The sequence below is a fragment of the Festucalex cinctus genome, chromosome 6, assembly GCF_051991245.1.
Source record: "Festucalex cinctus isolate MCC-2025b chromosome 6, RoL_Fcin_1.0, whole genome shotgun sequence".
NCBI lineage: Eukaryota > Metazoa > Chordata > Actinopteri > Syngnathiformes > Syngnathidae > Festucalex > Festucalex cinctus.
The window spans coordinates 22,188,672-22,206,641 of record NC_135416.1 but is presented as its reverse complement, the minus strand read 5'-3'; the positions used below and the strand labels follow the sequence as shown (position 1 = coordinate 22,206,641).

The window sequence follows — 17,970 nt, the reverse complement described above, 5'->3', positions numbered from 1 at the left end:
CATCATACAGTATAAGACCTTTAAATGGTGGCATTTAACTTGAGTTTGAATGTGATTGGCTCATTTTAATCAACCAGAGGTTATGTGGCTGTCTTTAAAATGATAAATTCTATTAATCGGTATCGAATCGAATCGTGACCTGTGAATCGTGATACGAATCGAATCGTCAGGTACGAGGCAATTCACACCCCTAGTGTCCCCACAAAATTTTACCCTCACAGTTTTTTTGTTCCATTTTTAAAACATGACCGTTTGGTTTTGGCAAAATATAATTGAGTTACTGGTTGTCTTTGAAGCAGAGATATCAATAACATCCTCTCCTCACCCTCTCTTTTTATAGCATTTTTAAAATTAGAAAACACAGTTTAACACTTTTATTCACCCATACAAATATTGTCTTTTGTTGTTTTTTTTTGCTTATTTTTATATTTAGGTAAACCTTCCAAAGACCGATCTGCTGTGTAATTTCTTTGTTTGTTTTTTTTTGTTTTTTTTCCTCCTGATATTATTCTTGATATTTGTGAATGAACTCTGATGAACATGTTACCATGCTTGTAACCACATAATGCACTGTAGTATGATGATACGCACCTAAGGAGCAATCTGGCCCAGTCCAATTCTGGTCACAGGCACAGGTACTGGTTTCGGTGTTATATGTGCCATGACCTGAACACTGGTCCGGACACATAGCCTTGGCGATTTCACAGCTGGCTCCGCCCCAGCCTGGCTGACAGTGGCACTCGCCATGAATGCACACCCCATGGGCTGAACAACTGGGATCGATGCAGTCCACTGGAGGGAAACCAACAAAATAAGACATACACTTAAACAGAAGCTTAAATGTGATGCCAACTGTTGACATAGCAGTATGAAGGTACAGTTATATTATACTGTATATTAGGGATGTAACGATAGCGGCAATATCATGATATTGCGATATTAAAACTGCCACAATATATCATCGTCATCATGTCACGATATTAAAAGCAGCACATCAGTTAAAAAAATGTCAGTTGATTTCCATTTGTGCAGTTCTCGCACCCTCTGAGGCTAGTTTTTTTGTGCAATTTATTTTTCACAAGGTATGTTTTGGCCCTTATATAATGTATATAAACCCAGTAAATATGTGTGGGCTTGCAATGGCAAGTAAGTGCCTCAATATTAAGTGTTATTAGCGATTGTAGGTTGCTGTAGCATTGCTGTAATGTGCTGCATATTCTTGCATCACACTGGTATCACGCCAAAACCTTGTACCACCAAAATCATTACTTTTCAGGAGACCAAACAAAAGACACAAAAAAAATATGTATTTTTTTTTTTAACCATTAACATTTTTTTTAAAATATGAAATTTAACTAATTGTGACTGTGAGGTTAAAGCCCAAATCAAGCAATAAAATGAAATATATTGCCAAGCAGGACCTGTCAGGAAAAGGGTGGAGTGCCGTCTCCGGGTCGGGGATGAGATCCTGCCCCAAGTGGAGGAGTTCAAATATCTTGGGGTCTTGCTCACGAGGGAGGGCAGGATGGAGCGGGAGATCGACAGGCGGATCCGTGCAGCGTCTGCAGTGATGCGGACTCTGTATCGGTCCGTTGTGGTGAAGAAAGAGCTGAGCCAAAAGGCGACGCTCTCGATTTACCGGTCGATCTACGTTCCCACCCTCACCTATGGTCACGAGCTGTGGGTCGGGACCGAAAGAACAAGATCCCGGTGACAAGCGGCCGAAATGAGTTTCCTCCGCAGGGTGTCTGGGCTCTCCCTTAGAGATAGGGTGAGAAGCTCGGTCATCCGGGAGGTCCTCAGAGTCGAGCTGCTGCTCCTCCGCGTTGAGAGGAGCCAGCTGAGGTGGCTCGGGCATCTGGTTCGGATGCATCCTAGACGCCTCCCTGGGGAGGTGTTCCGGGCATGTCCCACCAACGGGAGGCCCCGGGGACGACCCAGGACACGCTGGAGAGACTATGTCTCTCGGCTAGCCTGGGAACGCCTTAGGATACCGACGGAGGAGCTGGTTGAAGTGGCTGGGGAGAGGGAGGTCTGGGTTTCCCTCCTAAAGCTGCTGCCCCCGCGACCCGACCTCGGATAAGCGGTAGAAGATGGATGGATGGATGGATGGATGGATATTGCCAAGCAATCCATCTATCAATAAATAAATTATATCTTGAAGTTTTACTTTTTTTCTGAATATAATTTGTCAGTTTTTTTCATGGGAATCCTAAATGCCATATTTAACATCATTTGCAGACACATCAGTAGTAAATAGGATTAAAGCGCGCGCGCGCGCACACGCACACACACACACACCCACACGCAAGTTCACGCAAATGCACAATTTCAGTTTTCCGGTGAGATTCTCCTCTCTCACTCGCTCCTTCTGTCTTGTTAACTCACACAGTCACAAAGGATTAGCCAAACAGAGGATTGCATTAATCTGAAACTAATCTAGTTAAGGTCTCTGGTGACTGTAAAGAATGAAAATGCGTGCATGTGCAAAACAGCACCCAAGTCTTTGTGGACTATTGTACATTAACTCTTTTTGTGATAAAGGTTATCACAAGTAACAGAATAAAATAAAAACAAGTGCTTTTAAAAAAAGAAATATTAACCAAAACATTGTTTTATGTTTGAAAACAAATTCAGTTAACTATAACTGTAGAGATTATGTCCTTTGTAGCTTTGTCAAATAATTTCACACACAGGTTTTTAGGTTAATTTTAAATTTAACAGTATTTTTACTTCTTTGCATTCACTTTGTATTAGCTGGCACCAAGACACATTTGAAAATGCCGTTTTTTTATGATTATTATTATTATTGTTATTTATTTATTTATTTATTTATTTATTTATTTTATTTTAATAGTACCTTTTAAAACCTCTTGAGTGTTTTCACTTTTTATTTGCCATTCTCCTGCTTTTGTGTGACATTTATTCCAAAAGGAGGACCAGCCTTTGGGGAACATACATCTGAAGATAAGACAAAGCAGCAAGACCCTACTATGCAAAAACTGTAAATGGCAAAATTAAAGCATTTAATATTTATTTGATGAAAATGGTTCATATGTTTTTACATGATGGTGATAATTAAGAGTGGATAAAGACTGAATTATTGACTCAAAGAGTTGTTTTTGAACATAGTAATACCAGTAAACAACTGAAATGTTACTTTGAACATTGCCTGTGCAGTTACCACAGGTTTTATGACATGAAATGGACACTTTGACTCTTGCACATTCGCCCCCCACCCCGGAAATTTTAGAAGAGTCAGTCTTAGAATTGCGGTGTATTTTGTATTTACCTTCTTCACAGTTGTCTCCCTGATAACCAGTATTGCAGATGCAGGCCCCCATAATGCAAATGCCGTGTCCTCCACAATGGATGTCAATACACTGATTGTAGGGCACATCACACTCGGTGCCTTTCCACCCGCTGTAGCACTGGCAGCGTCCAAGGTAATATTGGCCATTCCCACTGCACAGCACAGGACAGGAAGCTGTACAGGACACATATGGAAATGACTGTAACTACTTAATAGTCCAACGCTTCTCAATACTGCAGAAGAACAATGAAGATATTCAATTGCCGGTCATATTCCTTATTTCAGCAGTGGGTGACACCACATTGTAGACTTGCTTACCTTTCTGTTTTTAAAATAAATAACATGCCATGACAATAATACACAGGAGGTACCAGAACATAATCTTCTTTTGATTTGTATGCGACACAACCCAGTGTTTCCATATAACTACACACTTGCCAGAAAGAGAAGAGCCACCTACCTAAGAGGACAATGTAATAAGATGACGCAGTGGCTGTATAAATCTTCTATTACAATAATAATTATCAGTTTGTTTTGATACTTTCTGTGAGGTATTTTAACAATATTCCTAATATTGTACTGGGGGATGTTTGTCGTATATGAGCAGTTCAGTGACATCCATTTGATTAATCTAATGCAAACTAAAACTACAATAGTAAAAATTATATACTCAAGTGAAAGAAGCTAGTAAACTGGCTCTCTTGTGTGTGCATACAGTATGCAACACAGAGTTAGATGTGATTAGAAACAATTGGGCTGCAATAAAATGAATGCTAAATCCACATTAATTGTGAGGAATGTGTTGTTTTCAAGAATTCATATTCAATAGGTGATGAATATAGATACAGTATATACTGTGAGATACAGATGGGCGAGTACAGTGGTACCTCTACTTACAAAATTAATTGGTTCTGGAAGAAAGTTCTTAAGTAGAACATTTTGTAAGTAGAGACGCATTTTCCATGTAAATGCCCTAATCCATTCCAAGCCTCCCAAAATTCAGACATAAATGTTTTATAAAGCATAAAAATGCATCAAAACATGTAACAAATACATGTTACAATTAGATTATTGCACAATAAATGAGAGTTGTGCATCATGTAAAAAACAGGTATAACACTGTACTCCTTACAAATAAGTTGCACAACCATATATTTTGATGGGGACTTTTTTTTCCTGGCCACTGGATTATTTGTTTTATGTTATTTATCTTTTTTTTTTATAAACTGATTTTATTGTGTGCTCTTTGCAAAATGATTTTTGAGCAAATTGAAAAAAATGTAATTGCCATTAATTTCACGCAATTTTATGGATATTTGCTATAATTGAGATATATAGGTCTTTTAAAAAATATATCTGTCATTTTTTTTTATTCTTTTTTGGAAATGTTATGTATAGGGATGCATGACAATCCTATTTTCAACCGATACCGATAAACCAATAATTTAGAAGTACCAATGTCGATAACCGATAAGTAAGCCGATAATTGTTTGCAAAATTAACTTGAATACAAATATACTTTTGAGTCCTACTATAAGTCTAACAAATACATTGAAACATTGTAAGAACTTTGCACAATGTTTCAATGTATGTAAAGCACCATGAAGCTGAATTTTATTGATTTGATCCACAACCACAACAGATGGACCAACGTGGCATGTCTGTAAATATTGCTGGATTTCTTTATTATCAGATTTATCTGTATGAAATCAAATTGTCGGCAGATTTCTCTATTAACTGGTTTATCTGTTTGACATCAAATTGGTCGATAATTGCCAATAATTATCGGCCACCGATATTATCGTGCATCCCTAGTTATGTATCATAAGTACTAATGGTATCGGCACTTGGTATCGGTGAGTGCTGAAGATTTGAGTATTTGTACTGGTATCGGTCTGAAAAAAAGTGGTATTGAATATACTGTAAGATATGAACTGTGGGTTTATTATAGAGTGGGCTGTGGGGTGATTTTTATTTTTTATTTTTTGGGTAGTGGTGTGTTGGAGTTTTGTGGCAGTGGCCCGGCAGATGTCAAAACTTGTCAAGACACATGGCTTTGAATCCTTCGTTCACGGTAATCAAATATTCAACATATTGGTATTCAACAGCATTCATTCAGCATGTGCAGGTCACACTCACTACTCAGATAACACCCTCGCAAGCAATTATCTTGCGCATGGGAGGCAGACTGTGTGCTTACCTCGCGAGCAGTCAGGTCCCAGAAAACCAGGAAAACAATGGCATATTCCTAAGAGACAATCTCCGTTTCCATGACAATTCTGGGGACACTCCATAATCGACTCTGATGTAGACAGAAGCAAGAGGTGGTGCAAGGGTGCAAGTTAATTGGGTAGGCAGGATACGGAAGTATATATCGTGCGAGCTAACACACACATTGAAAGACCTGCCTGCTACAGTTGCTATAGTTACAGCCAGGCAGTCCAATCAACAGATTCTAACATCCAATTATGTTGCTTCCTTGCTCGTTCTCACACATCACACAACATTTTTGTCTCTCCTCTGTGTGTCACATTAAGAGTGTAATGTTGTAAGCAGCTTATGTGTTTTTGTTGTTTCACACACAATGCATAATTACTTTATGAATAATTACAGCCATATCCACACAAACAATAGTATTTCATAAAACATGTCGCTATATGCGTTTTGGTCTTTTATCAGATGCAAACTCTTTTGCATCACTGATGACAAGGTTTAAGTGTGAAGTATGGTTTTTTTCTACAAATGACTTGCGACAGACTTGCGAGGGTCCGCACATGTAGCGTGTTGCATTTCCAGCAAGCTTCCTTCAGTGTTGCACAACGTTGCAAAGACCCTCAAACCTTATTAACTCTTTTACTGCCACATGTTATCAAAAAAAAAAAAAAAAAAAAAAAAAAAAAAAAAAAAAAAAAACAGTGCACAGTGCCCGGAGCATTTTAACTCATATTTCAGAATGTTGTGTGCTTTTACTACATATACAATGTGGGTACCAAATGAAATATCACATTCCATCCTTCTATTTGGAAAAAAATATATATTTTTCTACCTTATTCCATTCTTTAGTAATCACCATTTGAAAATTGGTCATTTGAAACATGAGAAAACAAGCTTTTTATGAAAAGATATGTCTTCTCCACAACAGTGTGACTTTGATACGAATATTTGTTGTTTAGTGACACTCTGTGAATTAGTTTTCATGTGATAAGGACTTTGATCATTCACGTCATCCTTGAAAACGTTCCATTTCATCAGATTTCACCCGATTCTGTCATGTTTCATTGGAATTCCATACACCGGCAGCCCATTGAAAGAAGATACAATGCTGCCATCTGCTGGCCATAGTTAGTGGATGTTTTGGATTCCACAACCCATTGACCAGGCAGCGCTGCACTTAGACGTTGCACTGCTCATTGATTTAAAAAAAAAACAAAACAAAAAAACAGATGATAAAAATGTAGTTGACGTCCTTTAACGTTTATGGCGGCATACATCGTGATTTTACTCATCGTCATTAAACGTTTTTGGCAGTCAAAGAGTTCATAGTCTCAAGCCTGTTTTGTTGCCGCAGAGTACTTTTGAACATGTTCAAAATTTAATGTGCGGCCACTATTGCAAGCCTCCACTGCTCAATGAGATACGGGCTTTAGGGTATATAGTGTGCATACGGTAGTTTCCTTGGCATGCGCTCAACAGCAAATGTCTTTTCATGTGGATATTTCACAAATATTTTAAATACCATATACCCTACCTTATTATATGTTGTAAGTACACCTGTAGACCATTTTATGTGGACTATGAGATTATCTCCAGCAAAGACTTACCGATGAAGATCGTATTGTAAGACACTTGTTCTGTACTGCGCCCATCGTTGTAAAATGCCAGATGCCAAATGCCCGTGTCCAGGTACTGGATGAAGCCGGCCTCGTGTATGTTCACCGATCGTCTGTGACGGATCTCTCCCCCAGGGTCCTTTTCGAAACCACCAAGTGAGTGTACATGTGTCATGTCTGTGTCACTCAGGGATCGCTTGTCTTTGGAAATTAGTCGACTTCCATCAAGCAGCTCCACAAAGTCATACTGGAAGAAAAGCATGCAATATGAAGAAAATCTCATTAACATTTTAGATCACTCTTTACATGAAATGGTGAGGAACTAGGGATATAATGATATAAAAATGTCACTGTCTGATATCTTCAAGGCATTAAGGCCAAGGTATTATTAAAATAAATAAATCACTTGGAAGGACAGTGTAAAATTAGTGCCAGGGATGTTAACATTTGAAATGAAGTTGATGTGCGTTGAATGTTTGGTATTCTTTGACATTGTTCATGATTACAGTTTTCCAATTGGATGATTTGTGTTTCTAATTTGCATTATTGTACTCAGTATTGTTTAACTGTTTGTAGAAGAACCAGGGCAGATGGTCATCCTCTGAGCCCGGACTGCCCGAGGTTTCTTCCTACTTTTGAAAATGATGTAGGTAGCTTTTCCCTTACCACTGCTGCCGTTATTCTTGCTCAGAGGGTACGTGCAAAATTAGACCTTGCCGTGGAGCGCCTTTCGTTTTGATTTGGTGATTTATTAAATGTACAATTTTTTAATTAATGATTATTTCTTGTATTTTGCAGTGCTAGAATAGTAGGCACAGAAATGAAAAGCTTTTGCTTCTGCTACACCCTTTCGGTTGTATATTTATGTATGTTCATATTCAAATTCTACACTTAATTCCCTTTAAAATGGTATATAAGGTAATGCATGGATGTACCTAAAAAATTGACAAAGTTACAACCATTTTTGTTGTCAGAATGAAATCCCTAGTTTTGAGAAAAATGGTTAAAGTTTTTGTCCTTACATCTTTTGAATGTCCATAGAAACCAGTACCTTAATTTGTAAAGATATTGATCCCAAATTTTCAGGAACTGTTAAAATATCAGTGGAAAGTCAATTCCAATAGCAGGCAATGCCATCGTCCGTGATTTTAACCCTTTAAAAGTTTGGGAAGTTTGACCTCTCAACTTTGATGATCACATTAAGTTTACAATTTATCTTCTGAGGCATCATCAGACAAAGTTTGGCTCTTTTATTGTTCCTCCTTGTGATATGTTCGTGCTTAAATGAGGTCATATTACAGCAGTGGGAAAATTGATTTGATAATTTTGTGTCAATTAAAAGATTATTTGCCATTTGGTGTGGTCGGTGACAAGTAAGTTTAATGATAACTCATTGATATGTGTCAAATGCATTTGGTCACATAAAGAAAATGAAAATGTTATTAAAGTTCTAACCCTGCCTTCACTTGCTATGGGAAAGATGGACCTTACCACTTGGACACTCCTGATTACGACTGAGTTGTGTTCATGCGCTTTTGGTGTTGGAGCAAAAGAAAATACAGATAGCAGATGACATAGTATTTGCTCATAAAACCGAACAATTACGGGAAATAGTGAGTTGTAAAGGACAGGATATTGAATTTTGTAGGCTACGTAATGGGGTATATGCCACGGAAGAGGCGGGACTGTTTTTGCACATCAGTTTGTTCCCGGTTCAGTTTGCGACGTGTGGGCTGCGTCAAAAATACTTGTGCTTCCGACTTTGTGCCCTTCGGTTGCACATTCGCAACCTGGACTGGAAACAAACTGATGTGCAAAATCACGTCCCGCCTCTTCCGTGGCATATAGCTCATTCTGTAGATTCTAAAACAACCTGGTAGTGAACGACAGCGCCCTCTAAGTGTGAATATTTCTTGCCATTCACAAACCCTTTGGTGCCCTCCGCCATGTTGAAACCTGAAAGGTTCTCTCAACTTGGAAACTCGGGTATCAAAATAAATTCACAGTTGTCCAGTGGAAAATACGACATGAGGGGGCGTTGACGATCCGAAATCACAGCCAGTCAAAATGCACAAACTAGTTAATATGCACTAAAAATACATTTCTGGGTTTTAAGCAACCCGGCACCTGCGACCAAGCCAAAAAAATTTGAGTTTGTTGGAGGCAAAGTGGAAGCGGAAGCTTAAGGTATGTTGTTTTTGCTTGAAAGAGTACGTCAAGTCCGACTTTCATGGTGTAAATTGTCGTTTGTATCCGTTTGTGTCGTCTTGCTGTGTATCGAAGTCTTCAGGCTATCTTAGCTTGCTAGCGGCTAACAAACAGACCAAACGTTTACTACACATTCCTCAGCAGAAATCAAGCCCGAGTTAAAGTGTTAATTGTGATAATCATGTTTAATCGTTAACTTTTTGTTCAAAATTACTTGAATACTTATGCAAAAATGTATGAATGATTGTTTCGCTAACGATATGGCACATTCATTATATCTGCCTCGAATTTACAATCGGAGGTTAATGTTATGACCCACCGTATATGAAAAGGAGAAAAATTACCTGTTATAAAATGATCTGAGCATATCCTCGTACTTTTTGTGGGTGCAAAGCAGTTGGGTCGTAGTTTCACGCTAGCCACCGTGCTAGTCTTTCACTCCTCACTGTTTTTCTCCTGATTTAGTATCACTGCCGACCGCCGAAAGAGCAATCTCATCTCTCTTTGAGCCATTAGAGCATCCGTCGGCCGCGCACAAGTTCACCATAGCATTGGTCGCTGATTTATCAACTGTTTGACCTATTTTCTAGCTCACGCTAATTGTTTTATAATTCACTCGCAATGACGTGCTGACCCTCACCGCTAGGGGTGGATTTCAACGTGACGTCACACTGGAAGGGTCTATATACGGGAGACATATATTGTGTTTTACAATGCTTTTATAGTTTTACAACAATATTTATAATTTCATATGTACCTGTTGATGAAATAGCAAAGCTTGTAGTAAAAATGTACGCAAGCTGTAGGTACCACACTGGGTCCTTTCAAGTAAATGGGAACTTAGAATTAGACTTAGAACAAGCGTGTACTTCAATATACTGTATCTCCATTTATGTCTTTACTCTGGTCCGCATCCTCTTTCTGTAGCAATCTGAATCTCTATTGACTGACACTATCTTTTCATGGATTAAAAAAAAAGTGATAGAGTACAACATATTGCATAGGGAGTCTTGAAACATGATACAGACTTGCACAGTTCAATGCCCAATGTGCACGCGTGAGTGGCCAACTATCATTTTTGCTCTGGCCCGGTCCAAGTTAGGTTAGAAATCATTGCAGTGCGCGGCCCAAGCATTCCTTAGTTAGGAAGGGCAACTTCACAGTTTAATTTCCACATAACTTTGTTGAACTATATCTCAATGACATTATTAATCCATCTACTTGTTATTGATGTTATTGATTAACATTGCTTTAGAGCTGAATATATACCCACATATATATACACATGTGTATTTCTCCTCACTGAAGGTAGGTAAAAAAAAAAAAAAAATCATATTAAAGCAATATCTTTGATTGATTAGGGTTAAGACAAGGACAGACATCTGTGTCTTTAAGAGCTGTGATAGAGATAGCATTGCAAGAATGTGTCTTTTAAAGATAAGTGGATTAGTTTCCTTACAAAAGATGCGATTCACCACAGAGAGATGTAAATGTGGTGATTAATGAAATGTCTTTGGTTTATAAGTCACTTATCTCCTCATTATGAACAAAGAATCCATAAAGAACTTGGCCAAGATCAACTCCCAAAGTTACCAAAGGGCATCTGGGTTTGGTGCATGGGCATGCAGAATTAGTCAATACTTTATGTTAGCTAAAAGGTCAAAGTCTCAAAGAAGAGTCATATAACCTTATATATGTATATATATTAGGACTGGGAATCTTTGACTGTCTCACGATACCATTTGATTGTAATTTTTGGGTCTACGATCCGATTCAGAATCAATTTCCGATTCTCGATTCAAACGATTTTCGATTCAAAAATATTTGATTGACAAATGATTTCTGCTTCAATTTATAGATATGCACAACATTGTCATGATCTACTCCAGTCTGCTTTGCAGGACATAATGACAAATAGAGACATTAAAGTGTCTTTTTTTTTTTTTTTTTTAACATTTTTTAATTTTGTATTGTAAGTGCCTTTTTCCACAAAAACAGCATGTGGGCAACTGCCTTTTCCCCTTCTACTTCATGTCTAATTTAAATAAAATCAATTTTTGGATATTAAATATCGATTTGATTCGATTAATAAATGAGAATCTCGATTATTTTATGAATCGATTTTTTGGCACACCCCTAATATATAATATATATATATTAGGGATGCAGGATATTTATCGAACCAATAACATATCTGCAGATTTGGGAAAATATTACATCATTTTTTCATCAGATTAATCATATCTTACCATTTTGATTAATCACGATTCATCGTTTAATTAAAACGGCTTTTTATCAACATTTTTTGCAAATTTAAGTTATGTGTTAATTTTTTCAACATTTAATTTTATGAGGACAGCATCAAAATTTTTAGCCACTGCACACATTCATCCCATTTTTTTTTTTCTAATCAGTTAATTACTTGTATAATAAATAAATAAATTGGGAAAAAATGACCCCAATAGTTTGACATGAACAAATGTTGTGAATGTCATACGCAAACATTTATTAAATCCTTTACTTTATTTAATGCATGTAGTTATGTTTATTGCGCAAACACAACCTGTGCTACCTTTAACATAACCATCCGCTGTCAGCTAAAGGATAATCTGTGGTCAGAATTAAACGTGTGATTAATCTGTGTTAATACATGATTAATGTGATACTTTTTTTGTGAGTAATAAATTAGCAAATGATTTAAGTTTGACAGCGCTACTATATATATATATATATATATATATATATATATATATATATATATATATATATATATATATATATATATATATATATATATATATATATATATATATATATATATATATATATATATATATATATATAGAGAGAGAGAGAGAGAGAGAGAGAGAGAGAGAGAGAGAGAGAGAGAGAGAGAGAGATTTTTTTGCTTTGAGTTTATGAACAGAAAATCTTGACCTGGCTGTACCTGTGTGTGTGAGGGTGGCAGTCCTTTGCGTCCATACACTCCGACGAGAGCATCTTTCTGCACTGAGATGTTAAATTTCAAGAACTGTGGTTGGTCAATGTAAAGCTGTGACCTCCAAAACACACCTACAAGGGAGGCAAAAAGAATAAAGAACGGAAGTCATTATGGGTGACTCGCAGTAACGTGGTTACATGCCAATGACACGCGCAGTGTATGTGAGTGAGTAATTAACCTGGTGGGACATCTTGAATTGCTCTTCTCCCCACATCCACTTCTCCTGTGTCTATAGTGTTATTTTCTAGGAGAATTTTACCTACAGAGAAGAAAACAAACCCTATTATACCTGCATCAGGTAGATTAAATTGGGACTAACAGCTGACAGATTAATATTGAGCAGGATATCTTCAACATATTGAACTTGATGAAACATTTCTAAGTGAGAAATGTTGAGAAATTAAACCACACATGTGATCCCTGTACTAGTGTGGAGTGACACCTTGGTAAAGAAAATCCATTTGGCTATGGTTGACTCAATGGAGGAACCAAACCATTCTCACGGTTATTGAATTGTGTGTATTGTACCCCAGTTATTTAATTGTCTATACTGTACAATTCCGTGAATAATACTTTCTTTTTTTTAAGATCCCAAATTGAGGGGGGCATTATACAGGGGACTTAAGAAATGTAAAATGTTTACATTTAGATCTTTACCAGTACCGAGAAAATATAAGAGTTGTAAAGAAAGGCATATACATATATATATACTGTATATATATATATACTGTATATATATATATATATATATATATATATATATATATATATATATATATATATATATATATATATATATATATATATAGTAGGGGTGTTTAAAAAAATCGATTCGCCGATATATCGCGATACTACATCGCGCAATTCTCGAATCGATTCAATAATCGGCAGAATCGTTTTTTGTTTTTGTTTTTTTGTTTTTTTTTTAGGATTCACACCTTGAGCATGGAAGAATGTTATATGAACGGAACATTAAGCCTTAATATTTTATTTTAATGCTGTTCAAACATGAAACAGATTACAACCTCTATAAGACTGAAATTTCAGATAAATAAATAATACATTTTCATATAAATCTTACACTCTACAAGCTTACTGATTAGTATTTTCTAAATTTGAATGAAAAAAATCGCTACAATCGACTTATAAATTCGTATCGGGATTAATCGGTATCGAATCGAATCGTGACCTGTGAATCGTGATACGAATCGAATCGTCAGGTACTAGGCAATTCACACCCCTAATATATATATATATATATATATATATATACATATATATATATATATATATATATATATATATATATATATATGTATATATATATATATATATATATATATATATGTACTGATGTGAGTTTTCAGGGTACATTAACAGTGAAATATGTGCACAATCTTTATCTCAGTCTAGACTGAGTACATAGCCATTACTATAAAACAAAACAAATCGTATTACTCTGTTAGATTATTTGGTTTAAGTATGTTAATTAATGTGTTTCTCATAAAAATCATAATACATTGAACCAACAGGCACCCATACACCAATTAAAATGCCAGCCAGGGTTACTTTTGCTTTTACAACATCCAATAAATGTCTTGCATGTGTCTCTTTTATGGCATCAGCATGCATCACTCTCCCATTCTCTTGACACAAACAAATAATGGGTAAGATGTTCTTTAAACTAGCTGGATAAAAGTATAAAGTCAAAATAACACATTTGTCCAGGTTTCTGATTTAATTTATGGAAAAAAAAACAATCCAATTTGCATTAAGGAGAGACTCACCATTGTCTGTGGATACCATAAAAGTGTTAGGAGTTGTATCTCTTCCTACTCCTCCATTTTCAAACGCTCCATAGCCTTCACTCTCCTGGAGCTGCCAGTTCAGACCAAACAAGTGCATCGCTGCAGCAAGGGGAGGACAGTGCGAAAGTGACAGCAAAGAAGAGGAGTGAGTGAACCGCAAAATGAAAAGCAAGCAATTGTGGAAATATTGTAACTATGTAAGGGGTAATGCAAAGACAAAAAATGAAAAAAAAAAAAAAAAAAAAGAACAAAACAAACAAATACATGAATCAGGAAACCTAGACAGAGATTTATTAATACTGGTCACCAGGAAAGAAAAAAAAAAAAAAACATTTTTAAAAAGGTAACATTTATATACACTACTCATAAAAAGTGAGTGATATTTCACTTTCAGGTGAAATTTCACGATGAGCCTAAAATGCATTGAAACCTTTACAGGTGAACCTAATGTAACCTTCTCGAAATTCACAAACCACAATGCTCCAGCACAACGAGGTTGCATCATCAGGGAACGGCTGTTGAAGACTAACCTTGCTCTCGCAAGATTAATTCTCGCGGTATTTGTGAGTTCACAAACTCTAGAGAATACATCTTGTACCGCTCCTGCTGATAACCGCCGTTCCGAACCCCAATCACAGAGCGACATTGTGTTTGGGGTCGGGATATACGACTGTGACGAAACCAGGAAGCCAGCGCCGACGCCGGAGCTAACAAACAAACGTAATATGGACGAATGGACGCTGCAATTTATTCTGTTCTCGCAGAATTACTCACCGTTTCCTTGTTGAATTTTGAACACGCTTCGTCCATTTCCAGCTGGTAAGATGTTCGTGCTTTTCCCCCCTTCGACAAGAACGAAGACGAATTTTCACCCATGGCCGTGATTGGTTAAAACAAACATGTAGAATGATGCATCGTCCAATCAACTCGAATTATTGTACAAAATGTCCCGCCTTTTCCCGACCAAATTACTGTGGAGAGGTACCAGATGGATATGCAATATCCATCTGGCTATCGCCAGTTTAGTTGGAGACTGGTGTACCTCAAATGGAATGGACAAGAAGAGTGGGATTCCATGCCTCAGCAGACAATAAGTCGACTTGTGAACAGCTTGAAACGTCGTTGTCAAGCTGTAATTGATGCTCAAGGGCACATGACGAGTTACTGAGACGTAGAATTTTTTTGTTGTGGTGTACCCACCAATGTTAACTTGTGTTTCAATGAATTGTTTTAGATGAGGAAATCATCCTACTTTCATGATATGATATCACTGTAGCGTGAACATGTGACATTGTCCATAAATTTCATAAATTTCTCCTGGAAGACAAATATCCATAACTTTTTGTGAGTAGTGTATGTATACCTTTCTATCTTCATATCTTCATAGTACAAAAAGGTTATGCACCATGGTAGGCTATGAATTACAATTACGCGCCAGGCACAGGTGTTAAAAATTCGTCAGCACATATGTTTTTTACAATTACGCTCCAGGCACAGGCACAGGTGTTCAAAATTAGTCTGCACATATGTTTTGGGGTTTTTTTGTTTGTTTTTTGTTTTGTTTTTTTACACTCTAACTTTTTACACTTTTTTTAGTACACTCACCCACACAAACACGCACACGTACAAACATGTTCTCCCGGATGGAGAAGCAAACCCACGCCGCCTGCATTGAAGGCAAGCGACAGTAACTACTCCGCCACACAGAACCCATCAGCACATATGGGTGCGCACAATAATGATTGCTCAAGATACAAAAACCATCAAAAAGTATGCAGCAATTAATCTTAAAACGATACCACCTGCTTTCTATTACTTTTTTAATTCATTAGGGCCGAACAGTGATTATTATTATGCTTTATTATTACTATGCAAATGAATCACATTTTTGGAGACCTAAATATGCACGAAAACTCACAAAACTGCATACTCTAGCCAGCCTGGTGAACATTTTGACACCTTCATTTAAAAAAAAAAAAAAAGGCTCTGCAGAAATGTACAGTGATCAAACAAAAACAAACACAATCCAATTCAGGTACGTTTGACCTAGGCCTATGAAAACTGGCGGGCAGGCGGGCTATGATTTTTTTTTGTTTTTAAATGTCTAATATTGACCCATTTTTGCAAACGTACAGGGGTCATGGGCCCATGTCCAAGGAGTTTCAGTTGACTGACATGAAACTTGGTTGATCTCATAACCTGGGAAAATAGCAGGGAAATAAATTATGAGTTTTTCGAAAAATACTATATGGTGGGGGCAGGGCATGAAATTTAGTGAATCATATTTCCTTTGCCACAACAGAATAAATGCTTTAAAACTGCTCTGTATATTCTCTAAAAAAAATTCAAAACTTCACACTTGTACAAATAGTCAGGGCCTTAAGACATCTCTAAGTATAGCAATATGACAATGACTACATTTACATGCAGACAATAACCCTTTCAAAATACAAATATTGGCAATATTCGGGTCAAAATATCACATGAAAGACTCCCAAGAAACAGTTTAAAAAATGGACATTTTATAATAGATTCCTTGTCTTTTGCTTCTGAATGTCAAGATGGGATTTGTCAGCTATTCAGTGCAGTGTCTGATATTTTCTGGTCAATTCCAGCCAGGGTCTCGACAATCCCAAAATCTTGTAAAATCCTAAACTATTTGCTTTATAGAAAGCTGTCCAGGTAGCTGTTTTTCAACACTAATATAACTGTTATATATAAGCAATTTTTTTTTTGATTGATTGATTTTGCTGTACTTGATAAATTAAAGTAAAAGAAAATAAAATAATCCAAATGGCCCTTGCATCCTTCTATTTTTCTATATTTGGCCCTCGGAGGAAAAAGTGTGGACACCCCTGTTTTAAGCTAATCTATGGCTTTACTTTCATCCATCCATCCATCCATTTTCTTGACCGCTTATTCCTCACAAGGGTCGCGGGGGCTGCTGGCGCCTATCTCAGCTGGCTCTGGGCAGTAGGCGGGGGACACCCTGGACTGGTTGCCAGCCAATCGCAGGGCACACAGAGACGAACAACCATCCACACTCACAAGCACACCTAGGGACAATTCGGAGCGCCCAATTAACCTGCCGTGCATGTCTTTGGAATGTGGGAGGAGACCGGAGTACCCGGAGAAGACCCACGCGGGCACGGGGAGAACATGCAAACTCCACCCAGGAAGGTCGGAGCCTGGACTCGAACCGGAGTCCTCAGAACTTGGAGGCGGACGTGCTAACCACTCGACCACCGTGCCGCATGGCTTTACTTAGAGTACTTAAAAGTAAAATCATCTGTCTCAATTATTTATCACTGGTTTTTGCCCTGCTGCAGAAGCAGCAGGACAGAGAATGCACATTTCTGTATGTTCCAAAAAATCTGCTATCATATCAAACAACCAATGATCAAGACAAAGGATTTAGTTTTACTAATTAGCTAAATCTAAAACGCACACCAAGCACGATGGAACAGAAGGGAACACAGAAAAAAAGAGCCAATTACTTTCCTTTTAAGGGCGGTTTGATGAGGAATATGTGACGAGGCCTATATCCCATGAGACATACCATAGACAGGGATAGTACAAAGATTAGACAAAGCGACACGATTCTGTTTTAAAAAAGAAGAAGATTTTAGAGATCTTGGACTGGACTCACACGGCATATTAAAGTAAGAGTTATGTCAAGGACCAATTACTAATGCAACATGGGAATATTTTGTGAGAGAAAACCCTGCTGGCCCCCACTACACACACATACAGACACATTTCTGCTTACACACCTCTGCCTCATTAAATTAGAGCCATGCTGTGGCAGTC

The 17,970-nt window shown here is 37.3% G+C and overlaps 1 protein-coding gene across 11 annotated transcripts in view; it reads right to left on the bottom strand.

Moving 5' to 3' along the window:
• The window catches only part of tenm3 (teneurin transmembrane protein 3), a 289,706-nt gene that overhangs the window by 92,960 nt on the left and 178,776 nt on the right, over positions 1-17,970 (bottom strand). For all 11 annotated transcript variants that reach the window (XM_077525263.1, XM_077525258.1, XM_077525259.1 and 8 more), the window contains 7 exons: positions 14,140-14,259; positions 12,531-12,611; positions 12,299-12,423; positions 7,135-7,390; positions 5,514-5,615; positions 3,293-3,487; positions 592-792 (listed from right to left, as the gene is read on the bottom strand). In XM_077525263.1, coding sequence (XP_077381389.1) covers positions 592-792; positions 3,293-3,487; positions 5,514-5,615; positions 7,135-7,390; positions 12,299-12,423; positions 12,531-12,611; positions 14,140-14,259 — 1,080 coding nt within the window. The remainder of the gene's footprint in view (positions 1-591; positions 793-3,292; positions 3,488-5,513; positions 5,616-7,134; positions 7,391-12,298; positions 12,424-12,530; positions 12,612-14,139; positions 14,260-17,970) is intronic.